Source organism: Perca flavescens, chromosome 1 (assembly GCF_004354835.1).
Source record: "Perca flavescens isolate YP-PL-M2 chromosome 1, PFLA_1.0, whole genome shotgun sequence".
In the NCBI taxonomy this organism is placed as follows: Eukaryota; Metazoa; Chordata; class Actinopteri; order Perciformes; family Percidae; genus Perca; species Perca flavescens.
This window is the reverse complement of record NC_041331.1, coordinates 8678616-8698050: the sequence shown is the minus strand read 5'-3', so window position 1 is coordinate 8698050 and position 19435 is coordinate 8678616. Positions and strand designations below refer to the sequence as shown.

Genomic DNA, 19435 nt, shown 5'->3' with positions numbered 1-19435 from the left:
GACAGACTGCAGCCTTGACATGTGCCTCTGACAAGAGAGAAATGCTCTGATAGCTGTCCATTAGTTATTACTGTGGCTGTAGGGTGAGCGTAGAGCAGTTTATCCAGGAGATGAAGGAATCTTGAAACCCAAATTTTTTTTAAGGTTGCAAACAAATATTGCCATTCCACTCGGTCGAACACTTTTTCAGCGTCAAGAGATATAACCATTACCGGGGAGCGGGACGGAGGGGAAAAAACAACGTTGAAAAGCCTTCTAAAATTTGAGCTAGAGTGTCTATTTAGTCGGGGTAGATGTGTATCTTGGATCCGTGGAAAGAGAGGGACCCGGCCTCTCTAGCTAGCTTCAGGATACGCTCCTTGTCCTGATAATGGTGGATCCGTGCGATGAACGGGTATGCGCCCTGTCGACGGATGGAGGTGAGGGAAAAGCCTCTGTGGCAAAGGTTTCTTCCAGGAATACCTCCATGAAAGCAGTTGGGTGTGAGCCTTCAACTTTTTCAGGTTCGGTTATACGGATATTGTTGCGCCTCGATCTATTTTCAAGATCATCCGTCTTAAATTTGAGGGTCTCGTTCTCTCTGGACAGGGATTGCAGCCTGGTCTCCACATCGTTAAGTGACGTTTCCATGTGTTGGATGGCCTGGTCGTGCCGGTCAATAATTGCTCAGTCAGCAGAAAGTTGGACAGATAGATTGGTTATAATGCGGTCCTCCATTGAGTTGAGAAGTTTCTCCATGTCGGCCAAGGTAAGCGGCACATTGCTTGTAGCATGCTGTTCATTTTGGCTAGCTTGTGTTCCGACATCTTGGTTATCTTCAGACGTGTCCTCTGTAGGTTGGTTTTGCTTTTTGGTTGGTTTCCCCATATTTAGTAAGCTTTCACACAGGCTTGCAAAAGTTAACTGTGGTAATAAAACATGTATTAATCGAATTTAGGTAAGATTTCAACAGAGCTCTACCGGTTTGCGACCTACTCCGTCATCGCTCAAACCGGAAGTCAAAATTAGTCCAGTTTTAAGTTAGACCACTGCCGCCAGTAGCCACAACAAAGGCTGCAATGTAACCACTCGAGCACCGTCCAAAGGATCTTACTCTTTAACAAAAAAGGTCTATCTCTGTAGGGATCCTTTCCATAATCTTGTTAGACACTTAGAATAATAATCTGAGCCTGTCAGCAGCAAAAACAGCACTTTTAGTTTACGTAAATTGAAGCTGCGCAATTGCCAAATAACTTACATTGCAGCTTGTTTCACAGCTGCAGAATGTAGCGGTCTTGCTTAATACTGGACCAATGTCAAAGATCGTTGTTCCCATCAGTCACTTAGACACAAAAACATAGGAAAATAGGGTCCAGGTTGAAAAATACCAAAGTTACCTTAAAGCTCTGGAACATGTAGATTAGAAGGAACCAAACACATCTTTCAAGTTTTTATAGGTGTTGCTCACTGAATTGCATATTATGGTATATTCTGTTATCATGATCACTGGTGTTCTTTGTTACGGGCCGTTTGATGTAAAATGAGGTACATTTAAAAGTTAAGGCCTGTAAATATCTGTCACTAATCTAATCCAGTTGGAAAATGTGTCAAGCTTTTTATCATAGGCCCGGACTCTCTCTTAAGTGCCTTAAGAAATGTGCAAGAATTAAAGAGCATTCGTTGATCCATTCTTCACTTCTAAGATCAATTGTTAATAGGAAACAAGGCCCAAAGCCTGTAATAGTTTTCACATAACATTAGCACAGTGTGTGACATACCTTGGACCATTCTGAAGCCTCCCACAAAGTGAGGCAGAGGCGGCCCTCACAGCCCTGCACAACAGGAGGTTTTCCTCCTTGGCAATACAGATCCCTGGTGTGGATGAGTGAGCCATTCTGAAAATGGTAAACACAAACCACGTCCCTCTGCTGAACACCTTTACCACATGTGACGGAGCAGGATCCCCACTCTCCTGTCACCCACCTGTGGAAAACATTAGGTGTTACAGACAGTTCATAAGCTACAGTCCATTTGCTTTGGGTCTGAATGTTTTACTGAGAGGAGGTCTGACACAGAGAGAAAAAGTTGCCTTTATAATTTTAAGTTTCTTCGGCTAGTCCGGGTCGTTTGGGGTTGTGTGAAAGCTCATTTGAACTCTTGTGCAGATCAAACAACCAAACTCTGGTCCACTTGAAAACAGGGCTCGGGATTCGCTTCCAAGTGCACTAGAGTTTGGTTAACTTTAGGTGAGACCCCAATCCGAACCAAATATAGGAAGTGAACCAAACAACAGTGCTTTACTAGCATGCAATTAAAAATTAACTCAACCTTCGACACAATTTACATTAATTATTATGAGCACACATACTGTACCTATAGCTCGTTGTGTGACAACACATGATCTCTCTCTCGTCAGGGCTCTCGCTGTCTGTCAGCTGATTATATTGTTCACCTTCTTTTAAAAATATCAAAAACACTGAAGCAAAAAAAAACATAGGCTGTCGCTCCCTTATTTCTGAGACCAGGAAGTGTCAGCGAGTTTGACTCAACCATTTCGAAGTGTTTTTCCCACCCAATCAAAAGTTAAGACATTTTTTGTTTGTTTAGCTAATGATATATAAAAATAGCACCGAAGATACCAGTACTGTTTTTAACTTGTGTTTGGGTGGGCAGCCTACAACCTGCCTCCAAAGTCGGCCACTCCTCTCGTCGTGTTCAGGCACAAACACACAGAGCTCTGAAGGAGACCTGTCATAATTAGTGTATCATTTATCTGTCTCAGTGGCTGTTTAACAGCGACATGCTCACCTTCCAACACAGTTAAAGTGTATTGTTAAAAAGGTAAATGTATTTATCTTAGTTTTACAAATTATTCCAATTAGCAACAAACATACTGTGTGTGTGTGTGTGTGTGTGTGTGTGTGTGTGTGTGTGTGTGTGTGTGTGTGTGTCTCACCGATACTGGCAGGGGTGAGAGTTGCAGAATCGTACTTGGGGTTGTGGTCGGTTCTCAGGTTGACAGTAGCTATCGTTGACAGCCTCCATGGTTTTATTGACTATTCTCATACAGGAAACCACTGTCCTTCTCTCACCTACACACGCACACACACACACACACACACACACACACACACAAACACAATAAATGAAGAAGCACAGTGGTAGAGTCTCTGCTTGTTTGAAATAAAGTGTAAAAAAAATATCACTCCCAGATATATCCCGATATGGCCATCTTGTTATTTTGGAGCCAGTATTGATACGGCAGTGGAATTGAAGTCCCGCCCAACCAATCGCAAGTCAATCCCAGCTGTCAATAATGACATTTCACCCCGTTTTTATAACATCAAATAACGAATAAAAACCAAACAGATCAGAAAAATGAACACTTGAACAAACATCAGCGTGATCAGAATGAGAGAAAACGTGTACTTTGGAGCAAGGCGGGGCTTGAGACTTATACTGCAGCCAGCCACCAGGGGGCGATTCAGATGTTTTGGCTCCACTTATACAGTCTATGCATCAACGCCTGGTTTGAATGAGAACACAAAAGGAGAAGGAGGAGGGGGAGTTGGAAGGGGGACCGGGAGCTTGAGTGTGCATGGTTTTCCCGTGGTCCTAGTGCTTGTACTTTCTCCTGTTTTTTTGGTTTTTTTATATACATAACATTGGTTTTCTGGACTGTATGAGTGTGTGTGTACGACAGAGAGAGAGAGAGAGAGAGAGAGAGAGAGAGAGAGAGAGAGAGAGAGAGAGAGAGAGAGAGAGAGAGAGAGAGACCATCCGGATCTTTATTTTATAATACCGAGAACCGTACCTGGTAATTATGAGATCACACATTTTATTTCTCTCTTTGTCGTCAAATGAGGTAAATACAGTTAGAGAAGCATTATAAATTGCTGTTGCAATGTTTGCTGTCCACAGCAGGTAGGCATGCAGACCGCACTGCTCCTGTGCTCATGCTTCTTCCTACTCAGACCCAGGCATCAGAAGATTTCCAGAAGCTAACAAAGATTAGGAATACTGCTACCCACTGTGCTGTACAGAGCTTTTGAACTGAAAATGCAACACAACAATAGACCAACACCAAATGCACAGGTATTGACTAAGTTAGAACTGATTTACTTTTAGTACTCTAGGGGGCAGATTCCAACTGCAGACATCTTTATTAAAAATGAATCAATTGATATAGTTACTGAATTTAAATATCTTGATATCACTTAAGATTAAAATCTTAACTTCAAGAAACATCAAGAAAATGACAAAAACTATAAAATATAACTATAATTTTAGACAGATTAGATCGTCCCTCCCTATGGATGTAACGAAAATATTTATGCATGCTTTAATTTTTTCACATATCTCATACTGTATCACCTGTTGGGAACAGGCCAGTGAATATGCCATTAGACCTCTAGAATCATTATATAAGCAAACTATGAAAATCCTTGACAAAAAGCCATTTTAGTACCAACATTGCAAGATCCTAGAGAAACATAATTTATTGAGTTTTGAAAATTTTAGACTCTTTTCAAACTTGACTCTAGTGTACAAGATCTTATACGGCCTGGCCCCTACATGCTTACTGGTTTTTGTTTGCTATCGTCCTGCTATTTCTGTAAGATTTACCAGAATAGCTTCTTCTATGACTGCAACATACATTTTTGCAGTTCAACTTTTAGACAATCTGCCTTTTCTTTTAAAGCCACTACACAGTGGAATGCAATAACAGATGACATAAAGAGCTGCAGTTCCATTAAGAGCTTTAAATCCCAACTGAACTTTTTTTCTGAAGACCACCATGTTTTTTTTATTGTGCCCTGCCAAGGGACTGCAGATGTAAATTAGCCTGAGGCTAACTCTGGTACAATGCATCAAATGGTAACATTTATGTTTAAAATTGTACATGGTCCCTAATAAATAAAATAAACAAAAAACAAAACAAAAAAAAAACAGACAGATTCCATCTCAGGGATGATAACATGAGACACAGCCATCTTCTAACAGTAAACAAACCGGGAACTATATTCTCAGACATGCTTGCTGTGAGCATATCACTCCGCCCATGTACTATATTCTTCCGCCTGAGAATATAGTTCCCGGTTTGTTTACAGTTAGAAGACGGCTGTGTCTCATGTTACGTTGTTTTTTGTACACGCTGTGACTCTATAAATCACAACATGTAAATAGGAACATGTTGGCGTTATTTTGTCACTTATTCGGAGCAGTAGGATTGCTGGAACCAGTCACCTTCATGTTCTGTGCTGGCCTGATGCCGCGGTGAATGCGGTGAATTTAAATTTAAATAAGCTAAATTTCTCAATAAGTCAGCGTGTTCCTTTAAGGGGACCAGTGTTTTAACCCAAACCACAATCTTTCTTCTAATCTTAAAGCAACACTATAGAACTTTTCCCGCTTCGGTCCCCCCTACAGGTTGGAAGCGGAATTGTCCATTACATTACATTGTCCAGTTCATTCGACCTACAGATCCACTACCCGATCTGGAAAACTTGCATAATGTAATGTAATGGACAATTCCGCTTCCAACCTGTAGGGGGACTGAAGCGGGAAAAGTTCTCTAGTGTTGTTTTAACTTGTTGTCATTTTGGTGCTTTTTTGGCTAAACTCAACTGCAATGGCCCCTAACCCCTATTTTCCACTGCGTTCCGGAGGTGCCACGACCCCCACTAGCAATCGCAGCCATTCAAGTCAATGCTTGATATTCCACGGCGCATCCTAGAAGTGTGCGCGAAGCCGCAGGGCGTTCAGACAGCCGGCCAGTAAGTGAAACAGCGAGACTATCCAGTCAAATTACAATAACATGGATAGAGTGACTCGGCCAGCCACGCCAAAACACCTATTTATGAACTTCAATAAGTAATGCAAAATATCAAAATGAAGTAGCACAACGTGGTGTGAACATAAAAGCGCTTTCAAGCCAGGCAGTGGAGTAAACAGTTTCACCCAGGAAACGCGTGTTCGTTGCTCGGGAGTGTTTTAATCAAACCACGACCTGTTTCTTAAGCTTAACGTAACTGTTGTCGCCGCCTCACAGTCACCTATTGCCAGCTAAACACATCTAGCAACTGCCACTCTGATTTTAGCATTCTATCGCACGACCGTTCACGTTACAGCGCTTTACTCAGTTTAAAATACTTCTATTGATAATATTATCTATTGTTGAAGCATTGATCACTGTGAGGGGTAATAAATTTTTTAATAAAAATAATTCAGCAGAGGCGGGGATATATAGACCAGAACAGGCAAAATCCCATGCAACCCCTCAGAAAATCGCACCCTGTGTTTGTGTGTGTGTGTGTTACCTCCTCCACATTGGACAGTACAGTCCTGCCAGCTGCTGTGCGTCCAGATGTAGAGATACTCTGGCTCCCTTGGCTCCTCACTGCTCCTGTCCTGAGTTGTGTTCAGGGACACAGTGTACTCATAGTGGATCCCGTAGCTCTGGTCATGAAAGAGCAGCACCTGGGAACATGACAGAGAGGGGTTTAAAGAAAAGTGAAGCTGTACATAAAGCTTACCAACCTTCACTCAGTTGATCTTTATTTGCAGAACTCATTTTCAAAGGGTAGCAGTAAGCAAACATAGCCATTACAGTCATTGCTTCCAATTAAACAGTTAATCAGTACGAACAGAAATTTTCCATGGGACCGCGTTGGCCTGCGCCAAGCCTGTTTGGCAGCTTTGGTATACAGTATATGATAGACTCAAATGTTTAAAAAAACAAAATAATTATTCAGTGCATTGAACTGCCCTTGTTGCACGAGAGCAAGAAAAGCAAAATGGACATGAGTCATTGTCCCTGCTGTCCTGGCTCTTAAATGGTGGAACAAGCTCCCCATTGACATCAGGACAGCTGAAAGTCTGAACATCTTCCACCGCACTCTAAAAAAAACATCTCTTCCAACTGCACCTTGGTGATGATGATTATAATTACTTAATCATAATAATCACTTATATGTGGCACTTTATAGCTTGGCTTAATTGAAGCTAGTGTATTATTTTATATTATTCTTGCTGTTCCGAGTTTGTACCTTCATGGTTGAATGCACTTATTGGAAGTGGCTTTGAATAAAAGTGTCAGCTAAATAAAAAATGTAATGTAATGTCACATTTTGGCCCTGTTCATTTACATGCATCTTGTGTGATCTGATCACAATCACAAGTGGACAGTTCTAAGTACAGGTGTGAATGCATCCAGGATGCATTGAGAATGCATTGGGAGCCGATCACTCAACCCACATTTGGGTCACATATGGCCACATTCTTTTAACAAAGTCTATGTGAATGTGTCATATAGAAGCACCGCTTACTCAACTGGCTGCCTCTGCGTAAGTGTTTTTGTTCCGGTGGTCTGCACAGATCTGACACCTGCCTGCTCGCTCTCATCCCTGGCTCTCTGAAGCCCTGTGCACCACCGTTGGCCGGCAGAGTCGTGGGAAATGAGGTCCCTGGGGACCGTGTCTCCAGAGGGCCATTGTCATCTTGGGGAATACCAATCTTGGGTAATACCAAGATGGCAACAGCCAAAATGCAAACCCTTGGCTTCAAAACGACACCAATGCTACGTCCATTATTTTTACAGTCCATGATATCAACTTACAGTGGAGTACAACATTAAAAACCCATGACGCCCAGTCATGGGATGAGAATAAAATTTCAGGTCCTGACTGGTTTTTAGGCTTCATGAAAAGGCATCCTAACTTCTGTCAATGAGAAGTGCGGAGGCAACTACCTTGGCGTTAGCTACACGCTTTAACTGTACAAATGTGGGACTTTTCAAGAACTTTGGGGACGTTATTGAGGTATAGCTTTGATGGATGACGTACAGTATGTGGAACATGGATGAGAGCGCTGTTACCACCATCCAAACACCTGACCGGGTAGTTACACGCCGTGCAGTGAAGCAGGTTGGATCAATGACTTCTGCTAAGAGAGGTGTCTTGGTTTCAGTAGCATGTGCAGTGTAAGTCATGGTAAATGTCACCCCACCCTTCTTTGTTTTCCCATGCAATAGTTAGAAGGATTTCTCCATACACCTTGGACCTCCTGGTAGTGCTGGGTTAGAAAAGGAAACAAGTCTAATAGTGACACCGAATATTATATTCCTTGAGCACTGGTGCTGTTAACACACCAAGCACAATGACTTCCCATTTAGGCTATTTTGGGAACCCCGACACTGTGTCCACTTTTCTCCTTTTTGACAATGACATTTTCCAGCGGCTCCTGCACGAACAGTAGCCTACGCTTGACAGTGTGTAGCCTGTATGTAAGCCCGTGGGATCTATATATGAGCGTAGTATCGCTTTGCCAGACCTTCCTCCACAGCACTGCGGAGGAGGGTCTGATAGCTATTCCGGGATGTGAGAAAAATGTGCTCTGGTTTATTGGCATTTCTCTAAACCATTCACAATTGTCAAGGGCGGTGCTAAGCCCCAGACAGAGCCACGGTGCCGCAGCAAAATAGCCTCGGGAAGGAACTTGTTTTGGTGGAACGTGTTTGTTCAAAAGTTGTTTTAATCGTGCAACAGAAAACTCAGATTGGACAGATAGTCTAGCTAGCTGTCTGGATTTACCCTGCGGAGAGCTGAGGAGCAGTTAACCATAGTCCTCATAAATCCACCGCAGTTTAGAATTTAAATACCAAGAAAGCAGAAGGTAACGGACACCCTGCTGAAAAGAGTGAAATCCGGCGGAATTTCCGTTGGCAACAGAGCAATCCCAGAAGCGGAACATCGTGGATATAGACTAATAGGAGCGTATCCAGCATAGGGCCTGCTACTCTTATTAGGACAGCCAGAGCACCAGTGGACAAAAAAACAAAAACAAAAAACAGACGCCTACTATTAATGGTACATTAGTCAAACAAAATAGAACGTGTCTATCATATACGTGGTAGGCAAAACTAACCAGTTCATATCTAATTTACAGTATAGTCAATGTTAGCAAATTGATAACCCTAAATAAATATACAGTCACACAAGCATTATCACCAGCAGTAGGGTGTTCAGTCCTGCCACTGTATCCAGGGTGTATTGTGATATAACAATCGGAAGAGAAAAACTGATGTGTTTACCATCAGGTGTAAGGGTGTATTAGTGGGTCCCTTGGCAGACATCTTCTCCCACAGTCCCCTTCTAACATAGCGCACCGTGGTCCCGGCCAACTCAAACTCTCCTGGAAGCTCGATCTTCCAGTCGCTGTTGATGGACCTTTTACTGGAGTCTTTCAGAGCTGTGAGTGAGACACATGAGGTCAGAGGTAACACTTTCACCCACAAACCCTGTGTTGACCCCAGTTTTGTGATTTCACACCTGATTATCTGGTTGTCTTTGTCACCAAAGACACCAATGTGTGCACAGTATATTTGTTTGTTTGTGTGTTTATTTGTTGAATTTCAGTTTGTTTCATCATAAAAACTTGTAGTGTTAACACTGGAGTTTCAACAGGACGGACAGTGACAACTACTCTGTGTCCTTTATCAAATGTCATTTTGAATGAATAATTCAACATTTTGGGAAACACTAAATGCTTACCCACAGGTCTGTTCATTACCACAGAGTTGGAGTCAAGATAGGGTTAGCCTAGCTTAGCATAAAGACTTGATGTAGAAAGATACTACACCGAACAACACCTCTAAGGCTCACTAATGAACATGTTTAATCAGTAGACAAAGGGAAAAATGACTGTTTGTGGTTGAAGGGGGAGTTATGTCTTGTCGTCAAAGTGAGTTAGCCAGGCATGGTACCAGACACATACCCGTACAAACACCAAACACACCTGTGCTAATCAACCATATCTGGCAGCCTGTGCTATAGGCCGAGGTGCTGGGCGGATGGATACACTGGTGTTTAGATGTATGGGTGATATGTGTTAAATTCTAAAGTGACTTAATGGTTAAATTGAAAGAAGCTCTGGCCAGTCTGGTAAAGGGAGAATTTGGCGCTTTTCAACCTTACCTCTATCTATCTGAGTTAGGGACATAGTGCAGAAAAGGGTCCAGTTCTGTTACTGTTATCTGTGAATCTGTTGTTCTTCCTTAATACTAAGCGAATGCTGAAATAACTATTTGAATGTGTATTATTTTATTTATTTTTTTATAAATGTGTTAGCAAATCTCGCCTTTCTCGACTTACGCCTGTTTTATGGTTCTGCGGAGGCTTCAAGCCGAGCTTTCGCTGTAGCCTGCATAAGTGGCCTGATGTTTATACTTGTGCGCCTGTGTGTGCGTCGAGCCGGCGTGTGTGTGTGTGGGGAGCGAGGGAGAAGAAGAAGAAGAGTGACGGCGATTAGCTTCGGAGCGAGTAGCGACTCTAGAGTCATAGTGAGAGAAACAAAGTGTCTCCCCTGTGCTTTCTGACCACAGTGGGAAATTTGTAGCAGGAAACGTTAACCCTCTCCTTGATTTCATGTAGGAGAACCAGGAAATAAGTCAGGGGAAATTCAACGCTACCAGGCCACAGCCGAGCGAAGTGCGTCGCTGCGACTTGTAGTTAAATTTTCCGAAAGGTGCACGTCAGGCTGCGGCGTAAGGTCCAGCGTAGACGCAGAGGGATCTGCGGGGGTACGCCGTCGATTCGACGCAGAACCATAAAACGACCTTTAGCTCGCATGTGAAAACAAAATGCTTTTGTCCCATATGTTGAACAATAAAGTTAGCATGAGCAGCTGCTAAGTGTTCACAAAGAAACATGGTATTGTGTTTGTGACAATAGCAGTGATCCTTCTCAAGGACCCTAAAACAAATGCATCATTACCCAGAAAGCTATGTGAGGGTTTGTCCTCCACAACTTTGATCCTCCTGGCTCCTGCAGGGATAACCAAAGCTTCGATGTAGCCTGATAGACAGAAACATAAGGTGAAAACAGATTCAGAGGCAAACAGAGTATAGGGTACAGACATCCAAAAAACATCTACAAGTGCTGGATCAACAAACAAACTTAAGGCAAAAATCAGACAAATCTAAATTTGCTCGGAGCTATCACTACAGTGTGCAGATCTTTTGTCTGTCTTTTGAAAACAGATTCAGAGGCTTACAGAGGTGGTGATGTAGACAAGGATGGACAAGTGATCTGTGTTTGTATCAGAGATGCTATGTCCTCTGTTTTTAGCTGCTTGTGAGCACTTGAGATCACCAGAGGTTGCTTGCCAACCATTTTCGACTAGCGAGCCGCAACTGGACACACCCACATGTGGACAAAAAAGTAAAAAAAGTAAAAAGTCAGCTTTTGAATCTATTGCTCTTTGCGACCATATTTAGGACAACATGTGATTTACATATTTTATTTCTGTATGCCTTATAATTTAGCTTACAATGTCAAGTAAAGCTGCAAGCAGCCTCATGCATCTTCCGGCAGCCAAAGTATATTTCCAGGATAAAGCCATACATCCGGCGTGGGATGTTGAAGAGTTATATAGCAGGAGCCTACCACGTAAGAAGAGCAGTAAAGTGACTACGGGAAGAAAGTGGAATTACAATTTCAGGAGGGCAACCCCAGACGCATGTGGCAAGGTCTAAGAACTATGACAGATTATAAATCAACCCGCTCTGCCGTGTCAAGTGCTGATGCGTCTGTAGCAAGTGAGTTCAATAGATTTTATGCCCGCTTTGAGGCCATCAGCAGCCAACACGCAGAAACAGCTGAAGCAGAGGTTAAAAGATGGGTTGGTGCACCTCACACACCCATTTCTCTTTCTGAGCATGATGTCAGGAGGGCTTTTAAGCATGTGAACACCAAGAAATGGCAGGTCCTGATGGTATCAACGGGCGGGTCCACAAACCTTATGCTGACCAACTAGCGATGGTGTTCACAATGATACTCAACCTGTCACTGGCTCAGTCTTTCATACCCACGTGCTTCACGAAGTCTACCATCATTCCAAGAAAACAAAACCAGCCTGCCTGAATGACTATCGCCCGGTGGCACTCACCTCTGTAGTGATTAAGTGCTTTGAACTACTGGTCAGGGATGACATCTGCTCCTCACTACCAAGCACAGTGGACCAATTACAGTTTGCCTACTATCCCAACCGATCAACGGAAGACTCCATAGCACACATCCTCTACACCACCCTATCTCACCTGGAAAAGAAATGAAGCTATGTGAAATTGCTGTTCATTGACTGTTGTTCAGCATTTAACACACATCACCCTCCAGGCTAGTCACAAAGCTAACGCACCTGGGATTAAACTCATCACTGTGCATGTGGATCCTTGAGGGTGGGCACACTTCTTCCTAGAGTCTCTAAAAGTAGAATGGGAGCCAGTTCACAAAGGCCTTCCGGTGCTCAGGATGACGTCGTTTGACGGATAGCAGTTATCGTTTTGGCAGTCTGAGCCTTTATTTGAGAACTCGCTCTCAGTGTCTCTGAATAGCTGAGCGTGCCACAGGAGACACATTATGAGCAGGTGCGATCGTTAACACATAAAGAGATCTCATCACAGACATCAAAGCATGTTTATAAACACGGTCGCATGCACTTAGTAGCCATGACAACCCTTTCACAGACAGTCAACTTGTATGGCCCTTTCTCAAAGCAGACATGTTGACTTGTCATAGTAGGAAAAGCACAGCTGAAATGTATAACCTTAACGATGGCTTAATTCCATCAAGTGTCCCAGTAAGCTATTTCAGTAGCTAAGTTTCCATCCACTTGTCAATCGAATTATCTGAAGTTCATTAAAAAAAACTCATGCGAATAAAGCTGGTGAAAGTGTGTTTCCATCCAACAGCTTTAAAGCGAATAAAAACCTGTGCGTAATGTCTTCACATGCTGTTTTGCGATTAAATTGGTATATTGAATTGATTTGAGACATTTTAAGGTGTTTCCATAAAGTTTTGCACTGAATCGCACAAGATTCAAGCTAACTTTTGCGAACAAAGTTTTGCTAGACAGAAGTAGTTGTTGTTGTTAATATTAGAAGCCAAGCTATAAGCTCCGATGTGCCTTTGGCTGAGGATCTGATCCAGCTCATCAAAAAGGTGGAACTTGCCTTAGATTTTCCCTCCGGCACCGCTGCGAGACAACTCTGTTTTTTGAGCTGTGTATCGCTGTTTGAGCCCCTTCCATTTACTCCGCAGGACGTCCCACGGCTTGTCGTTGGGGACATTCTAAAACGCTTAACATGGTTTAATATCTAAACAACGATCAATCATCACCAGATGTGTCATGAACACTTAAGCCTGTCAAAAAACTAAATCGAAATCCAACGATTATAGAAGTTATCTCACGTTAATGTGTCAGATAACGTCCATGATATTTGGACATTGGGTTAGATTTTACCGTTTTAAGTGGTTATGATGAGCAATATAGAAAAGGATTTTTTTGGTGATGATTGATCGTTGTTTAGGTACATTAAACCACGTTAAGCTTTTTCACATTAGGACTTATAAAGCCAATGAGAACCGTGGAGAGTCAACCCCCAGCCGCTCCGCTGCCCTGAAGCAGAAACGCTAAATGTCAAATAACGTCCATAATAATTGGACATTGGGTTAGATTATTTGACAGTTTTCCGTGGTTATGATGGGTAATATCAGAGAGAAATTTGGTGATGATTGATCATTGTTTAGGTAGGCTACATTCAATCACATTAAGCTTTTTCCATAGGCTCTATGAAGCAGAAACGCTTAATGTCAGATAATGTCCATAATAATTGGACTTTGGGTTCGAGTTTTTGACAGTTTTCAGTGGTTATGAGGAGCAATATGAGAGAGAAATTTGGTAATCATTGATCATTGTTTAGGTACATTAAACCACGTTAAGCTTTTTCCTTGCCATACGGCCACTGATGAAGAAAACATTAACGTGAGATAACTTCTATAATCGTTGGATTTCGATTTCGTTTTTTGACAGGCTTAAGTGTTCATGACAAGATATGACCATGATAAATCTGGTGATGATTGATTGTTGTTTAGATAAATTAAACCACGTTTTAGAATGCCATATATCGATCAAGAGAAAATCCGATGAGACCGAACGGATTTTCTTTGAGTCGATATTCATGAAATTCAATCAGATTTTACTGTTTCCATAAGGCATTTTTCATTCGATATCACTTAATTCGGATAAAAACGGGTCGATGGAAACATAGCTAGTGAGTCAGCATGCACAATACCAGGGCCTCTCCTAAGTGGAATGCAGCCATCAGTAAAGGTTTAATACCAGGGCCTCTCCTAAGTGGAATGCAGCCATCAGTAATGGTTTAATGGTTTTGAATACACCTGTGCTTTTCCTGCTATGACATGTCAACATGTCTGCCGTGAAAAAGGTCTATACTACAGATTTCTGCATTTTCATCTGTTTCTCACAGCATTTGTCATCTTCTCTCCTTCTCTTCTGTCTTTTTATCCTCTCTTCTCCCTTCTCTCCTTCCTCTATTTCCTCTTGTTCAGCCCCATTCTTTTCACTCAATATATTTCACATCTCATCTCAGCTAGATTGATGCTTTTTCGTTCCATGCAGTGTATATGTCTGATAAAGTATTTCTTCTTTTAGCCTTTTCAGGCAATTCATTTCAACTTTCATCTAAATTCATACTTATTAAAACAATTTCCACTTTTTCAACTACTCTCACTACTTCAACTTCTTCTCACGGATTTAAGCTATTCACCCAGTTTAGCTTTAGCAATTCAGCTATTCAGTATTCCCACACATTTTCTGCAGGAAATTCATTTTCTAGTTATTATCTTTGTAAATTATAGAGTGTGGTTCTAGACCTACTCTGTTAAGTGTCTTGAGATACAGTAACTCTTGTTGTGTGAATGCTGATTCAGCATTTACAGTATTGTTATCCGATTCTTCATTCTTTAACTTTCTTTGGTCGCCTCTAACTTCTGCATACGTTCAGCTACAAAGAACATTCAAATATCAAAATGTTCAGCCATTAAAGCACATGATGGGACTTCTTCAACATTTGTTGTAATATTTATACTTTTTAAAATATTAAGCTTTTTTCAATTATTTTTTTTACAATTAAAGTCAATGGCCCTCATTCAACAGAAAACAAGCGTAAAACCGGTGTACGGTCATCTCCACGCAAAGCTCTGCATTTATCAATATGGACGTGAGCGGAGACTGATAAAATCTCATGTCAAGTTTAAACTTATGTATGCAACTTTTTGAGTCAGTGTGGAATGCGGTGCAGCATATAATCAGTTTAACAGGAGAAGGAGAAGTCATCAGTTTATCACTTATCGGCAATGGCAGATCTGGCTCTTTTAGACCTCTATGCGCTGGTACAACAGTGCACACGTACACACGGGCCACAGTGGAGCACTGCATCGGATTGATTAAGGGCAGATGGTTCTACTTGCATCAGCGGGGGATACCGTACTATACACGCCAGAAAAAGTCTGCAACATTGTTTTAGCGTGTGGGGTTCTGCACAACATCGCGCAGGGAAACAGGGTGCCATAAATGTAGTGATGGAGCCAGATGACCCGATGCCCAGAGATCAGTGTCCAGCACAACCAAATTGGGGCTATACGAAGGAGACAGGATATTATTCCTCCCTTTAAAAAGGTATAGTGTTATGTTTGGCAATGATATTCAATACAGGAAACATTATGATGCGCCACATTTGTATTTATTCTTCAGGTATTCGTTTCTCTTTTAAAGTGTTGTTAATGGCCACAAGTGAACAATTTATTTCTGCCATTGAACAACATATTTCGGCTTCTTTTTCCAGCCTCTCTGCTGTCAGGAGACAGGGTCGGGGTGGTGGTCCAGCACGGGGGGCAGAGGACACTCGCTCTCCTTCACAGCTCACGGTTGCCTGGCTCTGACTCATGAAAAAAACATTTATTTAAATATAGGTACACCTACATGGAGGCCTATGAGATTGCAATATAAGCCTGTATATTACTATTAGGACTATAGCATACATATGTCAAGCATGTATAAATTAAATAAACTTCAGCTGGAGTCCAATTTATTACAGCAACACTGCTGACCGCATCAGTGATCTCTTTCTATTCCGCCTTCTTTCTACAGCCTTTAATACCAGTTTTCAGGCTGCCAAATAGTACACACGTTAGTACAAATGAACCTGAGATGTCAGGGTTTCAATCTCCACCTCTGAAAAGTGCTGCTTCTTAGCCGGATTACATTTCGCCATGTCGTAAATTGTGGGGGGGCGAGGCGTCAGAACCGAGAATATATTGAGGCGTGATATTTAAATTCCGATTGTTTCCAGCCGCTGCATTTATCAATGTCCGACCATTCTTACTCTCCGATTGGTGTGATACGAACGTTTCATGAATCCCACGTGAAGCCTGTTGTAAGAGGATTTCTGCGCTCATATCTGCGCTGGTTTCTACGTTAGATTGATAAATGAGGAACAATGAGAGTACCGAGGACGCGCTCCCTAAGGAAGATGCTTTGGTCAGCTAAATTCAATTTTATGTAAAAAAAAATCGGCCACATGATACAAGCCTTACGTGATCCCGCACGTGCCCCCACCCCTCCTCCACGCAGTTGCTAGTAGCTAAGGAGGACACGGAGGATTAAAAAAACATGATGGACTCTTCAGAAGAGGTAATGATCTTCACTTGAGTTTCATCGCGAGAAAGTCGCCAGACGACAATCTTCTGAACATAGCCATACTGAGAAAAACAGAGAGAGTTGTAAACTATTAACACTACAGCTCAACACTGCATGCAATATAAGTAAGATTATGAGCCGTGACGGAATCTGCACAGGTTGCTGATGTAGGCTACTTTTTGTCAGAAGGTGACATATTGACAAATCCCGGTCCAACCGGTTAGCATAAAATCAAATCGGTTTAGCCTTATATACCGGACAAACCAGAAATCGACCAAACTTTACTAAGCATTATCAATGTGACGGTTTAAAGTCTTTTCATATAATCCTTTCATGGTGAGGAAAAATAATGTCTCTGTGCAGATACAGTATGTTTGTTTTACAAGAGGTTGAGTTCATGAGACAAAGGTTTGTGAGCCCAGGCTGAAACTGATCTTGTCTAAGGGTTTGGGCAACATATACCCACAATGAAAAAACACACCACTCCCTCCTGAACCCTCAACCCTACACCTTCCTGCGTGTCCACCTACAGTTAGACATTGACTGGCTCACCTGGCATTACAAGCACAGCATGTGATGTGTTAAGGAGCAAATGCTAAATGTTAAAGTATGACATTTTATACAGTACTGTAAATGTGAAACTTCTAACATTTCTTACATTTCATTGCAGACGACTGTTTCCTCCCCCAACACAGTTACTCTGCCACTTGGCAGGAGCAGCAGGGAGAAGGAAATAGCTCTGATGAAAGGAATGCATCCCTGGCATACCTCACGGCGGGGTTATGGGGTAACAGGGTCAAACAGCTGCTTATGTAACTGTAACTAGCTTTTTTGTTAAAATTTTTAACTACACAGCCAGGGGAGCCCAAAGATAACTGCTTCTCTCATCTACCTACACTAAAACACTCCAGGCCATGCAGAAAATACACATACACAGTGCATGAGTGGTACAGGATAAACAGTTGGGGACAGCTCTGGTTTTAGCCATCACACGCACGTACGTGCATGCTTGTGTCCAGTCCTGCCATTATCTCAAAGTCAATTTACACAACAGTAATGTACTGTAGGGCTGCAACTATCGATCATTCTCATTGTCGATTAATCTGCCTATTATTTTCTCGATTAATCGATAAGTTGCCTGGTCTATAAAATGTCAGAAAATGGTGAAAAATGTGCATCAGTGTTTCCCAAAGCCCAACATGACGTCCTCAAATGTGTTGTTTTGTCCACAGCTCAATATATATTCTGTTTACTGTCACACAGGAGAGAAGAAACTAGAAAACATTCCCATTTAACAAGCTGGAATCCGATAAGTTTGACCTTTTTTCATGACTCAAACCAATTAATCAATTATCAAAATAGTTGGTGATTAATTTAATAGTTAACAACTAATCAATTAATCTTTGCAGCTCTAGTGTACTGTAATGCAGTGAACAGTATTTCACACATAAAACTAGCAATTGTACTATGAATCTGGTTTGGTGCTTATTTTAGAGGGAGGGGTTAGATATATGGCAAACCTCACTCCCAAAGTCAACTCCAGAAAGACTTTGTTGAGTCTGGCCTAAGTTGAATTCCAAGAATACAGTTTATTTGCAGAGGTGTCAAGTAACTTTACTTAAGTAGAAATTTTGAGTATCTGTACTTTACTGGAGTAATTATTTTACAGCACATTTTACTTCTTCTACTTCTACATTTTCACGCAATTACCTATACTTTCTACTCCTTACATTTTAAAAATAGCCTCGTTACTCCTATTTCAGTTTGGCTTGTTTTCATTCTGTCATCGTTCAAAAAAACACACAAAAAAAACCTAAGCAGATAAATCGCGCCATCCAGGCAGAGTGAATTTGATTGTGTTTGGATGAGAAGTATAAACACATACCATTCCTACACCCTATTGGTTTGTACGAGATCCATTGCACCTGCACAGACCCGTTGCTAATATGGCACTGGTACCTTAACAACCGTTATCTACCGGACCGAATAGCAACGCAGATTTTGGTTCCTTATTTAGGTGCTACTTAAATGTCTGGGCTTCTCTCTGATGCTCCGAAAACGGACGTTGGAACGGAAACATTGCCGCACGGGACACTAGTTAACACTACACTTGACAGCAGGTAACGTTAGCCTACCATTAGCTAGCAGCTGGAGTAAACACGGTTAAAATGCTGACAGCTAAACAGTGTTTCACTGTAGAGGATTGTAACACTGGACTGTAGTTGCCGTTGTCTGAAAAACAGACTCAGAGATGTGTCACCTTTTTCAGCCCTTCTGAGTTTGCAGGTATGATTTTAATATAACATTATAGTCATTATGGCCTTTAGAAAAACATTTTTTGTGGAGGTGGGGTAGTGCACTATAGGCCCTTGTGGGGCGGGCTAAGCTTTTGTCCTTAATGGCATTTTTTTCCCCTTACATTACTTTTACTTTTATACTTTAAGTAGTTTTGAAACCAGTACTTTTACACTTTTACTTGAGTAAAAAGCTTGAGTTGATACTTCAACTTCTACAGAAGTCTTTTCAAACCCTAGTATCTATACTTCTACTTGAGTATTGAATGTGAATACTTTTGACACGTTTGTTTATTTGAGGCGTATTGGATGAAGTGTTCTATCACTTCCTGCTAGTACAAACTGTGTACCAGCTGCCAAAACATCATTGTATGAGTAATTGCATATAGTACACCGTGTATACCATTGAAATGTGGTATGGGATTGAGACAGTTTTGTGACAGACATTAAGTGATGTGTAATAAATGTTTGATTGGAATAATCAGCAGAGGAACCTTATAGTAAGCAAGATATGAAACCTGAAAAGAAGAAATAAGAACCATCTACACTGCTATTGCTAGGTTTGTCCATTTTGTAACAACTTGTCCAGCAAAACTAATTATTTC

The 19435-nt window shown here is 41.7% G+C and overlaps 1 protein-coding gene across 3 annotated transcripts in view; it reads right to left on the bottom strand.

Annotated features, from left to right (window-relative positions):
- Positions 1 to 19435, bottom strand: part of adamts17 (ADAM metallopeptidase with thrombospondin type 1 motif, 17) — a 157053-nt gene that overhangs the window by 19782 nt on the left and 117836 nt on the right. For 2 of the 3 annotated variants that reach the window (XM_028576079.1, XM_028576088.1), the window contains 5 exons: positions 10752 to 10832; positions 9071 to 9228; positions 6300 to 6459; positions 2936 to 3071; positions 1758 to 1962 (listed from right to left, as the gene is read on the bottom strand). In XM_028576079.1, coding sequence (XP_028431880.1) covers positions 1758 to 1962; positions 2936 to 3071; positions 6300 to 6459; positions 9071 to 9228; positions 10752 to 10832 — 740 coding nt within the window. Of the gene's footprint in view, positions 1 to 1757; positions 1963 to 2935; positions 3072 to 6299; positions 6460 to 9070; positions 9229 to 10751; positions 10833 to 19435 lie in introns of those variants that run through there. The other variant, XM_028576099.1, reaches the window with a different exon arrangement.